The sequence below is a fragment of the Thermobia domestica genome, chromosome 2, assembly GCF_964235325.1.
Source record: "Thermobia domestica chromosome 2, izTheDome1.hap1.1, whole genome shotgun sequence".
NCBI classification, from domain to species: Eukaryota; Metazoa; Arthropoda; class Insecta; order Zygentoma; family Lepismatidae; genus Thermobia; species Thermobia domestica.
The window spans coordinates 351434645-351456640 of NC_137455.1; the positions used below are offsets into that span (position 1 = coordinate 351434645).

The 21996-nt window shown below is 37.3% G+C and overlaps 2 protein-coding genes across 6 annotated transcripts in view; one reads left to right on the forward strand and one right to left on the reverse strand.

The window, feature by feature from the left end:
- The window catches only part of TBC1D5 (TBC1 domain family member 5), a 67772-nt gene extending 54197 nt beyond the window's left edge, over positions 1-13575 (reverse strand). For 3 of the 4 annotated variants that reach the window (XR_014130435.1, XM_081749265.1, XM_081749263.1), the window contains exons 1-2: positions 13458-13575; positions 2356-2462 (exon numbers count right to left, since the gene is read on the reverse strand). Coding sequence is in view for 3 of the 4 variants with exons in the window: in XM_081749265.1 (XP_081605391.1) it covers positions 2356-2407 (52 nt within the window). In the remaining variant the exon portion in view is untranslated. Of the gene's footprint in view, positions 1-2355; positions 2463-13421 lie in introns of all 4 variants that reach the window. The other variant, XM_081749264.1, reaches the window with a different exon arrangement.
- Positions 13576-14461: 886 nt separating this feature from the next.
- LOC145678770 (uncharacterized) overlaps positions 14462-21996 on the forward strand; it is a 34312-nt gene continuing 26777 nt past the window's right edge. Inside the window, exon 1 of one of the 2 annotated variants that reach the window (XM_081749268.1) lies at positions 14462-14598. The gene's annotated coding sequence lies outside the window, so the exon portion shown is untranslated. Of the gene's footprint in view, positions 14599-14625; positions 14781-21996 lie in introns of those variants that run through there. The other variant, XM_081749266.1, reaches the window with a different exon arrangement.

Here is a 21996-nt window from a genome sequence, read left to right on the forward strand (position 1 = left end):
CTTAACATGGGATCCGAACCACATGAGCTCCTACCGACAATCGAACCCCAGTCTCTCGCGCCGAAGGCACGTACGCTAACCACATAGCCATGAGGGAGCTAACCCCCTCCCCGAAGTTAAAATGAATTACCTTGCAATGTAGTATGATGTTTTCTGAACAGATGTTACTCTCACAACTATGAGACGTATGGTAGTGAAGGAAAGTGGCCTGTGCACGTTTGACATTTAAGGAACGGAAGTCTATTTTAAAGTGGACTTTCAACTTTGAAAATATTGCTGAAGTCCAATGTCAGTGGAGGTGTAAGTTTGAAACAGAACCTTCCACACGCTTGAGAAATATACGGGTTTGTAACAAATTTGTGATTCAATGCGCCATTTGTAATATGCACAAGGGAAGATTTCGAAAGGCCAAGTTAAGTAATACCCGAATAATTTGAGCTATTATAAATTTCACATAGTTTGTGGTAAATCCAATATGATTTTATTTGTCACCCACAATCGCATGCTCATACCCTTCAGTAAATTGGAACGTAAGTTTGGACGACGACGTTACACTAACTACATATAACGAAGTCATGTATGAATTTGCAAGTGTCTTAGATTTTCAATTCTATACTCCAACATATTTGGAAATGTTACATGCGGATATCTCAGGTAACATATAGTTAATTCAGTTACCGTTGCTAACCTTATTGATTTAATATATTTCTTTAGTTTGGTTAGATTTGAGTTTAGCAACCTTTTCAGCGGTGAGGCATTATAAGACGTGAACCTACAGTATAATGTGGAATTCGAATCACATGATATCCCACCAAGAATCGAAACCCAGTCGCCTGCACCAAACGAGACACTGTACGCTAACTACCTAGCCATGAGCGAGGTCTTTAATAAATTTCCTGTTTGTTACTATTGTCAAATAATCATATTTATGTGTGTGTGTTGGGGGCAGGGGAAGGGTGAAGGAAAGGGAGTTATTGTCTCATTTTAAATTATTGCATCTTAGGACTTCTGTGCCCTGTTTGGAGTTCATTTTATCCCTCCCCTCCGAACATCAACAATATAATTCGCACACTGCTAGAAACTATGTACTTCGTCTCTTCTCGAAGTACATAGTTTCCTTTCGTCTTTATTTTCTTTGAAGAAAGAGGAGATCCGGTTGATCAGCCTTGTTCGGTTTATTCCAGACACATTATGCTTGCGTATTACCTTGGGACAATTTTCAGTTTTGTTCTCTTCTGTAACTGACGAAGGGAACAGAAGAGTTTTGAAATTTTCACAAGATAAATATACAACCATATTAAAATCAGTTTTATTATTAAGGTATTTGTTAGGAGGTAGAAAAGTTTATAAGATTTAACACATGCCTTGTTGTTACATTACAACTGCTATTGGATCATATTTAATTATTTATTTATTATTGTATAATATTTTAAATTAATGGGTGATGGGCTTTTATTTATTGTAAGAAATTTAATAGTAATCCAGATAGGATTTTAAGCAAATGTCTCTTCTTAAACATTTGGAAAATAAAATCAAAAGATGAACGGATTTGCTCAAGTTATTCAACTTACGTAATGCGTAACCTTTTGTGCTACGGTTTTAAGTCTCCTCTTTCTTCTGTATAATTTATGATAATTTCAGCGTAGTTTTAACATTCATTTAGAAGTATTGTTTAATCAGAGCAAATTCGGTGCTTAACTGAGCAAGTCAATCATTCATATTAATAATCTATCCACACTTATGTAATTCGAAGAGCAAAAAATTATTATAGCCTAAATAGTATTTATATCTTAGTTTTCAATAGGTATTTATTAACGGAATTTATTTATTTATTTACTTATTTAAATAACTTACAAACACAGGAGCCAATAACAACTTATTAGCAACATTAATAAAACGACACTTCTAGTTTTTACGTCCTACGATCATGCCCTGTGTGTTAAAGGAGACGGTTGATCTATGAAACTGAATAATAGTAAAATAATTAGCGGAATGAAAATGTGGGAGAACCAAGAAAACTCACAGATAAGATATTGTCCACCACAAATTTACATGGCACGCAATCGAACCAGGAATCCTTCTACAGTGCTCTACAACTGAACCAACATGTCCCCAAACACTAGCAATGAGAAAGGAAGTGGAAGAAAGTTGGTCAGGACCAATATTATAACACAGCATTTCAGCATTCGTCTGATGAAAGTTTGGGAAACTTAGTTACGACAGCCACCAACAGGGGCCTCCTGAGTGCAAAGTAAGGACGTTAACCATTATTTTATGCCTGCTCGGTAAGCTGGTAGGACTGGGCAGGTATATATACATATATATACACAAAGAGAAAGAGAATAAAATACGTACCTTCATCTGGCACTGTCTGCATTTCTTCTGTGGGGTTCCCATAAGAAACCATCCTGTTCGCCTTGCAGGCACTATTTCATAAAATCACCATGCCATAACATAATTAACTGCCGAATAAAAATACTTCATTAGTAAGATTTTATCAATTATTTTCAATTAGAACATAAAAAACAAAGGATAGCCAACTTTACTTTAGGCAATTCATTCATTAATAATTCTATCATTCTATTGTTTGGTTCAACGACTAGGTTTCGGTTCACTGATTCCATCTTTTCAGAACGAATCCACTCGCAAATCACTATAATCGTTGACGATGCATAGAATTGTGGATTTTGTTTTAAGTTAGGTGTTATATTTGACGGGCGACTTAAGATATGTATTTTCTTAGTGGTGGTGTCAGATCTGCGTAATGTTATGGCTAATGTTGGTTTACGTTTCCTATTTAGTGAGGAGGAAATTTGAGAATTTATTTTGTACATCAAGTGTAGTGTGATAAGTTTAGTGTTGGTATATTACAATTAACTAAAAATTGTAGTTCTGTCAAAAAGGTTATAAACTGTTTTTGTCTGGAGTTACTGGGTATGAGACTATCGTTTTCTCCTCTACTGCAAAGTTGAGTTTGAAAACTGTTAGAGTAAATTATAGTAAAGAAGTGCTTGGAAGCTATTATGAGACATTCAGGTGGACCTTACTGGAAGCAAACATTTAACTGTTGAAATAGTTGAGACATTGTTTGGTCGTAGAAAAAAATATTGTGGTAAGAATGAGAAGAAATGCAGTTTGAATTATTGGTGGTGTTTGTCTTCAAAATTTAAACTTAATTTATCCCTCTTAAGTTTTCATGTATAATAGTTGTTTGGGGACAGGTCGGGGGGAGTTAGGAGGCATTGCTTCACCTCAAGTGCATTGTTTAGTATGGGAGTTCCTATTTTCTGTGTTTCTGTACATTAAAGATGTTGTTTCCAATCTATGGTGACGAAATTACACACCGTGTGCAGCACCACCAACCATGAAGAGAAGGAAGCTGCCAGTTGTGTGAACACCTCGGACCATTGACTGTGGATGACAGTATGGTACGTGCATATCGGAAAAATACCGCCGAAAATAAGTGCTTATTCGGAGGGCTACATAACTGTACTTTCCGACGTGAACTACAGTTAAAGCGCTATTATCAAACTGTGAAAGGAGCATGGATTCACTGTGTCCAAAAATGACATATTACGAGTGTTGAAACGGGCAGGCAAGGCGAGGCGTGGGATGATTCCTGTGGGACAGAAACAAGCAAACCCCCGGCCTGCCACTAGCTACACACGAGCTAGAATTTGGGAAGTCGGAGCTCTGGTCACCAGGGAGAATCCACCCACACAGAGGAGTATCGCGAACCGACTACAGACATTACTGACGATAGTGCACACCATCGTTCACCGCGATTTGAGTTTGGTAAAGCGACGGAAAGTGGCGTGTTCGTAAGCTGTACGAGCGGTACCTGGCCGGTGAAAAGTGAAAGTTTGTTGTAACACTGGACAAGGTGTACGTTTATCTGGATGACTGTCGAAAGCAAGTGCAATTTTTTATCGATCGACAGGTACGAGAGACTTTTAAAGATGGTTCGCTCAATGCAAGGAAAGTTTTGACACAGGTTTCATGATCATTGCTGGATGCTCGTACTAGGGCAAGCTGACCATACACCGTGAAGCCAAAAATACGAAGGTGAATTTGGAATACTATCAGGCAACACCCGTTTATCGTCATGACATTCCCCATCTCTACGGGAGGGACAAGAATCGTGTGTGGGTACATCAAGACAAGACGTCAAGTCACACATGTCGCTCAACCCGCCTCTTCCTCAAACAAATGACACCAGAAACAGGAATTCGTGCCATTCCATTTACAGACATTCCAGTGAAGTCCTCTGGTGCGTCACTCATAGATTTTTGCGCCTTCTGCCTTTGAAACGAACCTTGCCTCACAGAAGACCCTGCACCGTTGAAGGGCTATGGAAACCCTGTCAGAAGGAGTGGTTGCAGCTTGACATGAGTACACTGCGTGTCAATCTCCTGCAATGGAAACTTCGCTGTCGGGCAATTGCCCAGATACAAGGCCACCAAATAGATCAGTCTCGATGGTGGCGACATGGTTCCTTTTAAGATAAGTGCAGGTTGAAATCGTCACCATAGATCGGAAACCACTTCTGTATTTCCCTTAGTTCTATTACAAGAGATGTGATACATTTTATGTATAGTTTTTTTTTTTTAAATAAATTTTGTCGTTGAAGCAATCATATGTTTTCTAGAAGTCGTCGAAAAAATATGGTCATCCCTGGTATCATTATTTTTCCTATTTAAAGACTGCATACTTTATTGAGTTTTGATTAATCTATAAACTACGGGATATTTTGTTTTCAAAATACCCTGTTTCTTGTTTTAACTACGGATATTTTGTTTTCGAAATGGTACTACAATAACTTTTGTAACACGTTTTGTTTCATGTGTCTTCGATAAACAGGAGTGAAGAAATGGACTTCTTTGTAAATCCTTAAGAAAACGTTTTAAATGTAGTTTAAAGGTTAAAGGTACATTACCTCCGTAGTTTAAAGGTTAATTTAGAACTACGATAAGAGAGGAATTTGACATGGTCCTTAAGTTTAGAACTTCAAACTAACAAGGTTAAAAATTATTTAGAAAAAACTGCAATAGCAATTACTATGTTTCAAACGAATTTGATCCCTGGTTCTTTGAAATCAATAAAATGTTCCGAGGAATCAGTTCCTTAGAAATCGTTTCACTGAACGAATCAGTGAATGAATTGTCTAACAACTTGCTGATAAGGCTTCTGAATCACCATATTATATCGCTAGTTTTTCGATTAAAAATTCGTAGGTGTGAAAAAAAAAAAAAAAAAAAAAAAGGAACGAAAATAATAAAACCAAGAACACAAGAGTTTTAATCAACATATACTACAACATTCACTCTAGGGTTTATATAGCTTTCTCTTATCACAACAAACTAAAACTCGCACAATCCCAAACACTTTTCTAAGTACAGACTCAGAAGTCGGGAGTAAAAAGTCACCGAAAATCAGGAACTTTGATTCTATATAGTGCACAAGAAAATGAGGCAATAAATCTTAATAGTTAAAACGTGTTCTTTGACCAATATTATAAAATAAACAGATTACGATATCCAGGCTATTATGGCTACAAACAGCCTATTTTGTTGCAAATATGTCTGAAGTTTCTCTTAGCCCCGTTATACTTTTCTCACTTTTTACAGAATACATTAACAGTACTCGGTGCACACATTATGAATATTTCTGTCAATATAGATGGCTACGAATATAGTTCTGTGCAGAAAGAAAGGAAGAAAAGAAGCTACTGAAGACTTTGTAGACTTGAAATTCGTATTCTATTTATGGGTTAAATTCCAAAGTTAGTTGTCCGTTTCTAGCAAAATTTTGAAAATTTACCAGGAAGAATTTGCTCGTTTGTGTGCTTAGTGATATGTAACAAAAGGGAAAATTGTGTTTATTTTTCTTTATAAGCGGTTATAAAATGAAACTATTTGGCAAACGGAGAGGACTACTTCGCGCAAGGTTGTATTTGAATATTTTATAGTTTTTGAATGATTTTTCAGTTCTGTTTTTCCGATGATATTGGAAACCTTATTAAAGCTTGTTATTTGAGTTTTATGACATAAACGTAAACGTGTGTAAAAGTATCGGCCGCAACTGCTCCAAAAACAAAAAAGAAATTAGTGAAAGTAATACTGTAACATAAAACAAGCTTTATATATCAACTCCTGATCTTTAGATGAATGTAAAGAGAAATACCGACAATATTACAATAAGTGTTGTTATGGGTTTGTCGGTTTATACTTAACCCCTTTGTGCTTTGAGCTCCTCTTTTAAAAGAAGCTGAGAAAACTCTATTTTTCAAATGTTCGCCGAAAACCTCACATTTATAGGTCCCAAATTTTTTTTCGAGACGCAAATGTGAATTCCAGTAAGTATACGGCGGACGCGGTGGCTCAGTGGTAGAGCGTTCACCTCCGGTGCTTGGGGTCCCTGGTTCGATCCCAGTTCGCGCCGTGTGGACTTTGTGGTGGACAAACACCGTGCTCGTGGGCTTTCTCGGGGTTCTCCAGTTTCCTCCCACTTTCTTCATTCCACCATTTCATTCATTTCTCATCATCACCATCTCCTTTAGCCTAACCGGCATAACCGTTGGACGTAAAACTTAAAGATTTCATTTTATTTCATTTTTTCAGTAAGCATACGCACGTTCGAAATTAATTTTGACTTTGGCGTTCCTTTTAGCGGCGAGGCTATATGAGACGTGGACCTACTGCTTAACGTGGGATCTGAATCGCATGAACTCCCACCGGAAATCGAACGCACTAACTACTTAGACACAAGGGCGCTCACGTTTGGAAGCAACAAAGTTACGTAGTCAGTGACCACCAAAGAATCTTTAGGACCTTAGTGAAACAGAAAAATGAACAATATGGCCAGAAGAACCGCTCCAAAGACACTGTGAACGAAAAAGAGGAAGGGGTGGATGAAGTAGAAAAGGGACCCACGTGGATGAGGTAGAAAAGGGACCCGGTATATTGAAAACTGAAGCAGTAAAAGTCATTGAAGACATGCGACGGAGGAAGAGCACTGGACACGACGATATATCAGCGGGTTGACTTAAGAGATTAGGAGACAACAATGAAAATATTAAATTAAATTAAATTAAATCTCACGGTTATGCCGGCTAGGCTAAGGAGACGGCGATGATGAGAAAATGAAGGAAATGGTGGAATGAACAAAGTGAAAGGAAAGGGGATAACCCCGAGAAAACCCACGTACGCGGTGTTTCTATACCGCAATGTTTATTGGCGCGAGTGGGAATCGAACCAAGGACTCCATGCACCAGAGATGAACGCTCTACCACTGAGCCAACGCGGCCCATTGAAATTATTCATTTCACTTATTAACAAGATCTACCTGAAAAGAGAATGGTCAAACAATTTTCTAGGTGTAAGATTTGAAGCTTTCCTGGCGGCGTATATGATAAAGTTCTTCTCGGGCAATCAGCCAGGTGAAAACTGGTGGATAGGCCAACGTTTCGAGAACTGTCATCGTTCTCATCATCAGGGCAATTATGTAGAGATCAGCGGATGTAAGTAATATATACTCTATTCTTTTATAGATTCGTAGATGATACGTTTGTCATCTGGCCTCACGGGGAGAAGACACTGCATTTGTTCCTAGAATTTCTTAATAAACAACATAGTAACATCAAGTTCACAATGGAGATTGAAAAGGACGGATGCTTGCCATTCCTGGACATTCTCATCCGCCGGAAGCCCGATGGGAGTCTCGGCCATAGCGTCTACAGGAAACCTACTCACACTGACCTCTATCTCAATGGCAACAGTTTTCATCATAAGTCACAGCGAAACACCGTCATCAGCACACTAGCACATAGAGCGAAAGACATCTCAGACGAAGAATCCCTTCCTCGGGAACTGGATCGTCTCAAGAAGACGCTACTCCAGAATAATTACAAGAAGCGTGATATCAGTTTGGCCCTGAAAAGGACCTTTTCTGAACAGAGGAAATCCAAAGAAGAAACTGAAGAACCATTGAGTATAGCAGTTTTACCATACACTGGACAACTTTCTGGAAAGATCTCCCGGATTCTGAAAAAACACAACATTAAGACCATACACAAGCCGCCACCAAAAATCAGAAACTTACTTCGCCCGATCAAAGATGAATTGGGCTTAAAGACACCAGGCGTGTATCGTATACCCTGTGAATGCGGAAAGGCTTATATAGGACAAACAGGACGCACCATTGAACAACGTTGCAGAGAACATGGAAATTACATTAGATTATTCCATCCAGAAAAATCAGGTTTAGCTGAACACAGTTTAACTGAAGGACATAAAGTTTTATTTAAGGACACATCCATCATTACCAAGAGCACCAATTACTGGACCAGGATAGTAACCAGGGTTGGCTGGTTTAAACCAAGGTTTAAACCAGCTAGTTTTTTCAAAAAAACCAACTGGTTTAAACAAAACAAAACAAAACAAAACAAAAAAAAAAAAAAAAAATGTTCGTAAAAGTGTAAGTGTTTGTAAAATCTTGATGAACACACATTTGTGGGTTATCACGTTTCACTCCCGTATATTATTCGTATTATATTCAGACCTAAATTCCCCATTCATTACTCAAAAAGATTATACTACAAAAGCAACTTTGTTTTTTTTTACAAGTTTATAAATGTTTATTTTGTGATTTTTTTGTAGTTGTTATTATTGTTATGTAATTGCAATCGAAGAAAAATTCTAAATATTGTTTCATTTCAATGTTTACTATTGATAAAATACATCGAAAATGCTGTATTTTTTGCGTGTGTGTGTGTGAGGGGGGGGTCATACAGACCCCACGAGAGGCATTTAGTGAAATAAGTATCTTTGGTATCTATCTATGTATAAATGAGTTTGAGCCAAAGTGGACTCAAATAATTCGTATCTTTATTCACTTTTCTTATTGATATGCAGATTAAGTCGGTGTATTTCTTTAATTTGGACCAATAAAAGTCGTTGTTAACTAACTTGAACTAAATTAGTTCTTCTGTGCTCCGTAGTACTTTGAAATTGTTCATATGTAATTCTGTGTAATGGTTTCACTTGTGCAACTGTTTATCTTTTTGTCCTTCTGAAATGGCTCTTGACAGTTATATTAAGAAGCATGTAAAGATCAGTACAACGTATTTTTTTTTTTATCAGGATTCCTTCGTGAGTGAGTCGGCAGACGTATCGCATTTGTGGCCAATTAGTCCTGGTTCTGAGTTCAAATGGAGGACAATTTCTCTCGGATGTAACTCGAGAAGCCGTTTTTATTCCGCTTTAAGCTTATGTGTCCCCTTCCAGCATAACCCGGTTGTTGTAATAACATCAAGGCGAAACAAACTTATTTCTGTCCATATATGATATGAATATATAGAGCAAATCATTTAAACCATAAAAACCTGGTTTAAACCAAAAAAAACCTGGTTTAAACCAAAAAAACCGTTTTTTTTAATGTTTTTTTAAATAAAAACCATGGTTTTTGCCAACCCTGATAGTAACCGAATCTCTTGCCATAGTTCATGAACCAAACAACGTTAATAGAGACACTGGTTTTCAACTCAGCCCCCTGTGGAACCCGGTCATCAGTACCACAGCAAAGAAAACGACACACAAACATCCAGATAACCCTCAGCCAATCAGTACCACGAACTACGGAACATAGCCAGCCAACCACAGCTCCAGTCTTCAGATGGAATCAGCCAATCAGGAACCAGCATTTTCGCCAGTCCAGAGTATATATTACTTACATCCGCTGATCTACATAATTGCCCTGATGATGAGAACGATGACAGTTCTTGAAACGTTGGCCTATCCACCAGTTTTCACCTGGCTGATTGCCCGAGAAGAACTTTATCAATTTTCTAGGTGTTACAATGTTTGCCCTATCTAAGAAAAAGGAGGCAAGCAATGCAATGATCACAGAACCATTAGCCCTAGTTCCTACACTCGAAAGATTATTGTGTGCATAATGTATAAGCGACTGGAAAGCAAACCAGAGAAGATGTTGGAGGAAGATCAATTTGGGTTTCGGAAAGGAAATGGTACCAGAGATTCCATTGGATTGATGGAAGTTATATGAAGTTTTTGATATAAGGGAAGAGATGTGTTTGTGTTTCAACTAGTGGCAAAAAGCGGGCCCAACTGGAGGGATTATCGACTCATTCGCAATTTGTATATAGGACAAAGAATGGAGTTGCGCTTGAATCAAACAGAAATCAATAGTATGCAGATTGGGAGAGGAGTCAGACATGGATATAATATGTCAGCTAAATTATTCAACGTTTATAATGAATGCTTTAATGGAAGTTAGAGATTTCAAGATTGGGGAGCAAACCATTTACAAAGTCAGATATGCGAATGACATGGTTATTATACCTAGAGCCAAAGGTCTACTGATAATGGATAAAATAGACAATACTGAAAAACAATATGGAATGGAAATCAACATCAAAAAGTCGAAGGTTATGAGAATATCCCATGGAAACACGACCTTATGGGTCAGAGTAGAACAGAGAGAGCTTAAAGCTCATTTCAAATATCTGGGAAGTCTGTTGACGAGGGATGCTTATTGCACGAAAGAGATTAAGTCAAGAATTTCCGCACCGAACGAGGCATTCATCAAGAAAGAATCAATCCTAACTAACAAGTTTAACATTAAACTACGGAAGCTGAATAAGTGCTTTGGACTCTATGGTTCGGAAACTTGGACATTACGGAAGTTAGAGAAGAAATATTGATAGAGAGCTTCGAAATGTGGCGTTGGAGGAAGATGAAGAAGATAAAGTGGACAGAGAGAGAGAAACGAAGGAAGATGGTTGAAAACGAGTAGGAGAGAAGAGGACACTTTTAGCCATCATCCTTCGTAGGAAGGTCAATTGAACTGGACACATCTTGCAAAGAAACTGTCTTCTTTCTAATGTCATAGAGCAAAAAAATCAATAAAAGCGGTGAGTAGCAAGAAGAACACAACTTATCGAAGATTTGAAGAACAGAAGGAAATATTGGCAATTAAAAGAGGAAGCTGAAGATCGACAAACATGTCTAGACTCGAACCAGAGCGAGAAAGAGAAAAAGAGAGAGAGAGAGAGAGAGAGAGAGAAAAAAAAAGAGAGAGAGAGAGAAACTTTCGTCCTAGAACGTCCTAACAGGTATAATAAATATTAGCGATATATAAGCATATTAATACTGTAGTTCTATAGCTTTTTTTAAAAATCAATTTGTTTTCGTTTCTTACTGTCTTACAAAAGCGCTACTTTTGCGACCTTAATACTTTTAGTAGATATGCTTCCTCAAAACAGATCACGAACTAAATCGTCTCGTGCAAGCATCTCAGACAGAGTGAACATCAGTTAAATGAAATTTAGAGATAAACTTCCTACGATCGTATACTTTATGCTACAGGAGACGGATGATTAATGAAGACGAATGACAATGGAATAATTGGTGAAATGAGAATGTGGGAGAACCTGGAGAAACCTCACAGACAGGATGTTGTCCTCTACCACAAACTTCCCTAGCCTAGGATCGAACCAAAGACTCCTAGCACCAAAAATCTATCTTTTACGTCCCACGATTATGTCGGCTAGGCCAAAGGAGACGTTGGTGATGAGGACTGAATGTAATGATGGAATGAAGAAAATAATGGGAAACGGAAGAACTCCGAGAAAACCCACGCACACGGTGTTTGTCCATCACAAAGTTCACTTGACGCGAGCTGGGATCGAACCCGAGACTCATGCACCAGAGGTGAACTCTCTACCACTGAGCAACCGAGGTCCCGCTCCTAGCACCACAGATAAGCACTATAGCACTGAGCTACCATGCCCTCGTAATTAGCAGCTGTTTTGGTACGTAGAAAATACTATACTTGTATCCTTCTAAAATAAATCTATAGCCTACAAAGAATGGATCGACGCATACGTAAAAGACTACTGAAAGACAATAAAACATGCAAAATGTATGTATTGTCTATGAACAACCAAATTCTTAATCTGGTCAAGATTAGTCTATTATTAAGAATAGTCCATTATAAAAATGGTAATTTTACTATTAAGATGACTGAGTGCATATGAAAGAGGATTGTGTAGGATATTAAATTCCATTCTCGGAAGAATTTTTTCACAATTTAGGAAACCAGTACCGATATTTCATGTTTCCAAGTGTAATTACTAGTGTAAAAACTACTACCAGAGCTATACTAAGGTTAAAATGAATGACTGCATATGAAACAGAAGGGAAGGTTCTAGAACACAGGTCCCCCCACATAAGTTGGTTCTTTTCTGTACCAGAGTTTAATATTTAATTCACATAGTATTGCCGAGCGAGAGTTAGCGAGTGAAGGCGGGTTAGAGCTAAGTGGGAAGGGGGATCTGTGTTCTAGAACCTTGCCAAAAGACAACTGTATAACATACTAGTTGCGGGCTATAACACAGAATAGGTCCAGCATGTTAAGGCTTAGGATAGTTCAGTTTTAGTTTCGGTTAGGTTCCATATTCTTGGACCTCATAACCCCGAGTTTCCCCTGGCAAATTTCTGCAGTCTGTATGAAACCTGTGTTTTATGTTGAAAAGTATGGAGTTGCAAGTGTGAATCTACTACAAGTGTTATAATAGGTAATTTTAAGCGATATAAAGCGCTTCCTTACACTATCTTCGTCTATCCTTCTGACTCGACAGCCCCTTGCGCTCCTGATCTGACTCAGTTAGGTATCATTCTCACTTTTGGTGGGCACCTAGCATAAGTTTGTTTGTTCGTGCTCTCTGCAGTCACTTTATGACTTACGTGTCGATGCGTATTTATAAACGTATGGGAAAGTCCTCTAAAGTGAATCCGCACTCATAAATGCAACTCCTACTGTAAGAAAACCATTTCTAGGACACTATGAGTGAATTTCGTGATGAAATAATGATAGCGCGTATTGACGGACTATTCAACATCTGCACCATTTGTCCTAAAGCGTGCAGCGTTACTACATGGATCCATAGTATAAGTAGTAGTAGGAGGAGGAGCGGGCAAGAAGCCCCGCAGGGGTTGGTAAGGTTCTGTTCTCGACATGATATGGGCAAATTAGACTTGCCCAAATTTTTCTGTATATTTTACAATCTATGTATCCGTATAGTATCACTACACTCTACAAACGTTTTAATTTTGTTCAGATATTTTCAATCTGCAGAGAAACATATGTTTTACTCTGCTGACAGCTCGTGAATCTGTTTGTACCCACTGTTCTACGTAGGTCTAAATTATTAAAGCTTTTAATTTGCATGTACTAGCGTTTTTGATTGAAGTTTCTATGAGCAGAACAAAAAATAAAACAAACTCACATTGAAGAGTAAACGTCAACCTAAAATGTTCATATGTTCGTGTACCAGCTACACCGAGATTATACCATCACGACTAAGTTGTGATTTCTTTTTAATCAGTTCTCCTTTTTCTTACCTTGAAATATAATTTACGAATTGAAAATAAACTTACAAGATTACAAAAAGACAGATGCCCTAAGCTTTGTTTGTCCTTTTACACACGCAATATCACAGTAAGTGAATATGCAGTGTATGCACCTCTATATTAATATTAAAATATCTGAAATTATATGAAATACAATATATTTAATAATTAATGCAATCTTGTCTCGCAGTTTCCTTCAAAAGTTCGAGTGTTACATACCTACTAAAATATTTTTTGTAAATAATATATATTTTTTAATGTTCAAGTTCAAAAGTAGGGGTACCCACAGACAAGTTTTAGAGTACGGATGCAAAAGTAAAATTTTGTCGGCACAAAATTTTTGATTGAAAATGGTAGGCCTACAATGAAACTAGAGAATAACTGTGGAGGCAGAGTGGTAAGTGCAATGATTAGACTTCACACTCCGGAGGAACCGCCTTTATGTTTGGGCCAAACTACACGGCATTTTACAGATGCCGAATGGAATGGAATGGAGAGTGGTAAGTTTTACAGATGGACTATTGTAAATTTGAGAGATAGATTGAAAAATTTTGGGGATGGACAGTGGTAAATTCAGGAGGAAAATTGTTCATTTTAGGGTCGACAATGTTAAATTTGGGGTAGAATGGTTGATTTTGAGGTGAACAATGGTAACTTTGAGGATAATATTGGTAAATTTTGGGGTCAACCGTCAACGGTGGTAAATTAGTGGATTTACAGTCAAGCTCTTCAGGGAATGGACACCCCTGTTAGAAAATGTACAATTTTTAACTAGTTCCAATGTAAGTATCAAATAATGCATTTCTTTAGTAAAAGAATAATAAACATAAAACCAAACTATCACTTAAAACTGTCAATGCGTTGATAGTTCGATTCAAAATATGAAGGAAATTTGGGTGTAATGTTTGTACGCATTATGCAATCTAGTTTCTAACATAAATATTTCTATTAAGTACTCAATACAAATAATGCTTGAGATATTCATAAACATGTATTCACCGGACGAAATAGTTCACTCGAAGTTTTCAGACGTACAGTGCATTATCATGTAATTTTATAGTCAAAGAAATAAGTTGGCAATACTGTGAAACTGGGTATGTGCTGTGTTTCGTATTTGTAAGGTTACTTACAGGTCACTTAGCTGACATATTGCTGAGTACGAACCCGAGTAAGTAAGGTTTCTTCTAATATTTTATTTGGCTGTAAGATGTTATGATCGGGAAATTCGAATGTGGGTTTATACGATGTGTATTGGCATGTGGGAATATTTATTGAATAATGCTAATCAAATCTTATGGTGGAAAACAACTCACGTCAAAATAGACTGGAAAATGAGGTTATCATGCACAGGTATTGAATTTTACTTCGTTGAAGTACAAAGTAGGTAATATTATTCAATTTTACACTGCGAATAATGCAGACGAATTTCGATTGACTCTTAAAAGTGAATATACATGCTAGGAAACTCTAGACTGCAAATTCCTAACATCCTTATTAGCTGCCGATACTTTTGTTTTGTTTCTTTCTTTTACTGATCAACTTTTTAAAGAGAAATTGACATAATTTTCAAGACATTTTTGCATTCCTTTGCAAAAGATCAGCACCGGGCGACAAGAGATTATCCCTGTTCAGAATAGGTGAAGTTGAGGGTAACCATCACGAAAATGGGAAAATATTTCATGCACTTTTACTGTACGGATCTATAGTATAAACAGTAGTAGTAGGAACGGGATAGAGGCCCCGCAGGGGTTCGTTGAATTCTGTTCTCGGCAATTAAAGACTTCCCCAAATTTTTCCGTATATTTTACAATCTGTGGATCCGTATGGTAAACCTGCACCAAAATTTATATAATGCTTCACAATATATATCAAATAAGGGACTTAACATATATACTACGCTAAGCACAACATATTTTGCAAATTTACAAGGAAAATTCAATAGTCTGCATGGAAAGACATGTTCATAAGGAGCAAATTTATAAGATGCCCACATCCAATGCACCCAGAAATCCACTGATTTTTAAATGAAACGTGCAGATTACTCTTGGTGCACCATTTGAAATAATTGTTAAAAAAATATAATTCTTTCACTAAGTTCCTTCTTATTGTCCCCGAAGATTTTCAGTGGGTAACATGAAAATGTCTCATTTGGCATAGATAAAATTGAAGGGGGCCACCTGAAGTATTTGTTGAGATTTTTTTTTTTTTTTTTATTACGATTTGCGTATAATTATGGCTTTCGAATGTATGGTATAAAAGCTACACTGCAAAGAACACAAACCAACCTCTGCCAAGTGGCCACTAAAAAGCACAAATACTATCTAACCGAGACAGTGCAATGTCCGCGCGGGGGTACGGCCGAAGAGAGCAGGCGCGATAATGGGTATACGTATTTGCGAGGATAGTTAAAAATGTCTGTTCTGGCAATGATACAAGTTTCAGTAGCACTTGTCATGGTTTCATACTAGTAACGCTTCACATACATTTTCTCATTAGGAGATAAGGGTCATGTAAAATCCTCCATTACTACACGAAATAATATGATCTTAATGACATTATTGATTGATGATAAGAATGCTGATGCTGTATTAGATTCTGCTTCGCAGATATCAATAAATTAGAGAGGATTTAGTTTCACTTAAGGCTAAGATCTGGAATATCGACACATGAATAAAAGGAATCATTCAGAATTCTCTTTTGATAAACAAGATAGCAATTGTACGTTTGGCCTATGTTTAGCAGAAGGAGTCCAGCTCTTTTCTCTAAAAAAATGTTACAATTTTGGTAATTTCTGCTAACATTCGGTTAGTTTGGGGTAGGGTTGGTTAGTTTAAGTTAGGTTAGGCTAGTTTAGGTTACGTTAGGTTAGTTTAGTTTATGTTATATTAGTGTAAGAATCCCGCACAATTTTCTAAAAAATGATATAATTTCGCTTATTTCTACTACTATTACGTTAGTTTAGGTTAGTTCAGGTTAGCTTACGTTAGTTTGTTAGGTTAGGTTAGATTTGGTTACGTTATGTTACGTCTAAGTACTTGTATCACTCATTTCTCCTGTAAATTTTGCGTTTTTTACGTGCTTCTGGACCCCTTGTACTAAACATACCCCGTACGTTTCATCATGCTTTTCGCGTGTTAAGTAATTTTTCCCCAAGACATGTTGTTAGGGAATGGCTTTTTAGTATCTCAGAGTTTCAAATTGATTTGAATAGGAACGTTTTATTGTTGAGGAAATTTGGAAAACCTCGTAGATTTGCTCTAAGTAATGACAGATATCAAAGCAATTGTCACCACAAGCTAATAACAATTTGGTTCGTAGTAGAGGCCCAAAATAGCTCACTCCCTCGCAAAATAAGTATTGTGAATACGCTGGAGGAAGAAGACTTAACTCTAGCAATATTGCGAGCGGGCAAAAAAAGAAATAGTATGGGTCTGATGCCTAAAATATAATAAGTTGATTGCTATATTTTAGTATTGGTGCCTTCCATTTCAACTCAGGCAAAACATATAAAATTGTACCATCACCATCTCAGATATTGTTAAAACTTTTTTTTTTTTTTTATAGCAACTAGACATGTTTTTAAGAGACCCATATTTTTTTGTGCCAAATAATGGGCCATTGAAGACGGGGAATACAATTTATGAACTGTAGAAGACATGGAAAATGGTCAACTTCGGAGCTTCACCATTCGGCTTTGGAGACAGGTAGAGTTATAATTCTTGTTGTGGTATGTACATAGGGATATAAAGAAACTATATTTTATTATAGTTTGGTTTGCGAATGCGTATCTTTTTGTACATATATTAACAAATGAACGTCAATTCATCTGAAAAGTTGAAGTTTGCGAATTTTTTTCGAGCATTTCCGGTTTGAATTTTAAAATTCTGTTTTCACGGTTGGTAAGACCTAGTTACCCGCTTTCCGAAAAAAAAAATTGTATCGCTTCTGTGTGCAACTGTTTTGTCGCAAAAAATTCGAGAAATTGTAAAATACACCAAATACCATTCTCGACCAATGCTTCATGAATTAACTGCAGCCTTTTAAAGTTAGCGAAGTTTCGTTAACTTTGATATTACAGTTAGCAACACTGGGAACAATGAAAGTGCAATGATTTGATGATGTTTGTGGTTCACATTCATTAAATGAAGAATAAAAGGTTTTCTTGACTTTTTTTTTTTTTTTTAATTTTATTTTACATGGACCGACCATTTGCTTGGTGTCTTCTTCGCTAATAGCATGTAACCGTGCAGATGCTCCAATAGGTGTTGGTTCACTCACAACTCCTCCAGAACTGGATCTAGGGGACGATTGCTTCCCCCCTCCCCCAGAAGAAGAAGCTTTCTTATTTTATATATAAATAAAACCCATCCCAGAGTTTGGAGCTCTTAAAAGTAGCTCTAAGTAGCAGTATTACATCCCTGCCCCCCAGAAGTCTGTCCTGGATCCGCCTCTGCGTAGCACATTGTCGACTTCTTTTATGGTCTTCTGGAAACCTGTACCTTGCTGAAGGTCTATATGGAAGCATAAACAGCACCTCAACTTCACGTAATCCATGATTCATTCATAATACTTCTGCTACGTATCACTGGTTATCATACATATATGTATGTAACAAAATTTCCTTTTTGCAGATTTCTTAAATCTACACTTTGAATTGCAGAAGTTCGATTTTGGGGGAAGCATGAAGTTAGTTCATGGTAACCCGTTACTGCCATAAAAACTTCGCCATTTTCCGAAAGCCAAAGACGACTTCGTTGAATACCAGTTACCGGTCGCATACTTTCCCTCTTTTTTCTTCCGGAAGTCGTCGAATTCAGTTCCAGGCGACAAAACGAGAGTAATATCCGGAGTTTGTACTTGCACTATACTCTCGAATTCTTCTGCGGTTTTAGTGGGGGCGCGGTGGCTCAGTAGTAGAGCGTTCACCTCCGGTGTTTGGGGTCCCTGATTCGATCCCGATCGTGCCGTGTGGGCTTTGTGGTGGACAAACACCGTGCTCGTGGGTTTTCTCGGGGTTATCCCGTTTCCTCCCACTTTCTTCATTCCACCATTTCATTCATTTCTCATAATCATCGTCTCCTTTAGCCTAACCGGCATAACCGTGGGACGTAAAACTTAAAGATTTCATTTCATTTTTTTCTTCTGCGGTTTTAATACTGTGTATCTGTTTTTGCTTAAGGTTATGCCGCGTTGCCACATTCTTTGCCCCCCCCCCCCCCCAATACCGTCGCAGAGACCCTTGCATGGCCGGTTTCACTGCAAAACCACTGCTTTATCGCACCTGTCTGCATCTCGAACACCTGAAAGCGATTTTTAAAATGGGATGCAGGACCATCAGAAATCACTGACACGGAAATTGTAGACACTTATTTTCACGTATTCAAACCTTTTTCTACAAAATATATTTTCGCTTTTCTTCGAGTATTTTTAGAATCTTGTCTATGGCTATGAGTACATGAGCCGAATCGTGTGTTTTATCGTCGTTTATTACAACAAAACTGTCAGTTGTTTCATATTCCGGTGATAACTCTGAATTTCACTTTGCAGAATAACAGTCCAGTTTTCAACGAAGTCCACATGAAGTAAAATAGAATTTGTATCTTGAAATTTTATACGATGCTTTTCGGTAGCAATTAATTCTCTTTGGATTTTCTTGATGTAGTCATGAATTACAATTCTTACAATTAAACCAGCAATGTACGATACGAAAACAGAAAGTGGCACAGTTTTTTAACGAGATCATTGTTTTTCCATATGGCATACGTAACACTTTCGTTTTCATCAGGATCAATAACACAAGGCTGCAAATTGAAAAAAAAGTTCATGTTGTTTTTTGATTAATAGGTGAACTTAATTCTTTGTTCCTAGCTGATTACGAATAATGAATTCGTTTTTCCCTGTTACGTAAGGTTTGCTTACAAATCAATGTCAAAATTTGGGCCTTCTTCTGTATTCAATACTGCTTTATTGTACCTTATTTCTTATCTTCTATCAGACTAAAGAGCTTATTATGCTAAATAACTGAACATGTTTTGTTTAATGTGAATGCAGACAGACAAAGAAAGAATATAAGATTCTCTACACATACAGATTACTACATATATACATATAATATAAAAATATATACATAAATATATAGGTCTACGTTGTAAAATGGAAATCAAGTCATATAACATACTTATTTTTCACATCTTTTTATCACGCTTTCTCTTATAAGGTTTCCTAATTTTCTTGTGATTTTCTTCTGAAGTTTCTGTGTGCAATGTGCGACAGTAGTCAGCCATCATGCTAACACTCCAAAGTGCATGATATCTTTTCTCCATATCCTTCATGTCTTAGTGGAACCGTTCGCCTTGTTACTCACTTAATTCTTCGAGATTTGGTGGAAAGTAATCAAGATGAGAATGCAAAAAACTCAACTTGAGATTCATGTTGCAACCCAGTTCTTGAAATTTAACTAACATATTCTCAACAACTTCTCTGTAATCAGCACTTTTGTGGTTCCCCAGGAAGTTCACCACCACGCTTTTAAATGCTATCCAAGCATCCCTTTCAGCATTAGTCATTGTTGCCTCAAAGTTTTTATCCTTCATTAACTTCCTAATGTCTGGGCCAACGAAGACACCTTCTTTCACTTTGGCACATGAAAGTGAAGGAAATTTGTTGCATATGAACTTGAAATATTCGCCTTCCTTGTCGAGTGCCTTAACAAATTGTTTCATCAATTCTAATTTTATGTGAAGGAGAGGAAGTATAACTTTCTCAGGACTGACTAAATTTTGTTGAATGATGTTTTTTGATCCCGCGTTCAGTGTTTTCCGTAATGGCCACTGTTTCCTTCCCCAGCGGTCATTTCGTGCCCTACTATCCCACTCGCAAATGTAACATGGTATTTTTGTATACCCACCTTGTTGCCCAAGTACAATGCTCAAAATCTTCAAATCTCCACACACCATCCAACCATGTACCTCGTATTTAATTTTATTAAGAATAAATTGCACATTGTCGTATGTTTCTTTCAGTGACACAGAATGAGCAATAGGAACTGAGGGGAACTTATTTCCATTATATAACAGAACAAATTTTAAACTTGTTTTATCCGAGTCAATGAATAATCTCCAATCACTAGAAAGGCAAGGGAAATTTAACTTGATCAACAAACCTGACACATCACAAATAAACACGACAGAACCTTTTTTGAGAAATACTGCACAAATTCTTTTTCCCGATATCTGTACCAGGAAAATGTTCCACAGGCCAGCAAGTTATTTTCATTAAGTCTGGAACCAAGAAGTTCAGCAGATTCTTTAGACAGATTTATGTCTCTAACTAGATCATTGAGCTGGCGTTGAGTGAGTGGTATAGGGTCACGAGATCCGCTAGGGAGGTTGTAAACTTCATCTTCTATTTCACTATTTTCCACTGAATCACTGTACGAACTAGGATCACTTACGGACTTAAGACTGGATGGAGGTGTCGGAACAGGCAAGTCTAGGCCGTGCAGCACAGGTCTCATTGCAGAAGGAATATTGGGATACACTATCTTTGTCTTGTTTCGAGTATTGTGTCCTACAATTTCACAGGAACAGAAGTAGCAATCGTCGCTGTGGTTTTTGGGTTCTCTCCACAGCATTTGTACTGCGAATGGCATAGATGATCGCTTTCCAGTGCTCCTCTTTCGCAACGATTCCACACAAGATCTACACAGATTGTGTAGAGTCCACGATTTGTCTTGATCTCCAAGTTCCATACGGAAGTATGTGAAATATGCCCTTCTTACAAAATCTGTAATTTTCTGTTTCTGTTTGTGTGGAACAAATTCACCACAGATGTAACAAAAATAAATCTGGTCTATTCTTACAACCACGAGATACCATGGCAACACAGTATTAGACGAACTACAAATGAAAACTAGCGTAAAGTATTAACGTTTCATACTATTGAAGCACATCTAAGATTTGCGATAATTAAATATGAAATTTATTTGAAATGAGATAACAAGATTTGATATAGAAATGTTTTAAATATTCATGCAGGCAAAATTTTAGTTAATTTCATTAAATTAAACTTCCTTACATTTAAAACAAATTCATTTTTATTACCGCCTGGATAATTTCACCACATACTGTTGACATCTAGCGTCAATCAGTTGAATTACGCTTAAACATGCATACCGCAATCAACATATATAAATCGTGAATTGTAAGAAATTCTTACGTGATATGAGAAAACTAGTGCCAGTTTCGGTTTCAGCATGTTCAAATACATATAAAACACCCAAAATTATAAAAACAACAGAACCTATGCGGCCCTGTGTAATTAAAGACTCCACACTTATTCCTTCTACTCCAGGACATTCACCACATTCTTGAAGAAGACAGCTGTCATTTTATACGGATGATACTACTAAAGGAAATAGGTCACTCATGACAGCTTCAATACAGGCTGCACCTTTGATTTGTATCAACGCAGTAAGATCTAACTTAAATTTCGCACAACACACACTTCCCTCGCAGGTTGCGGACTGACCCACTTTAGTCGAATACTATAAAATTCCGAGGGACCC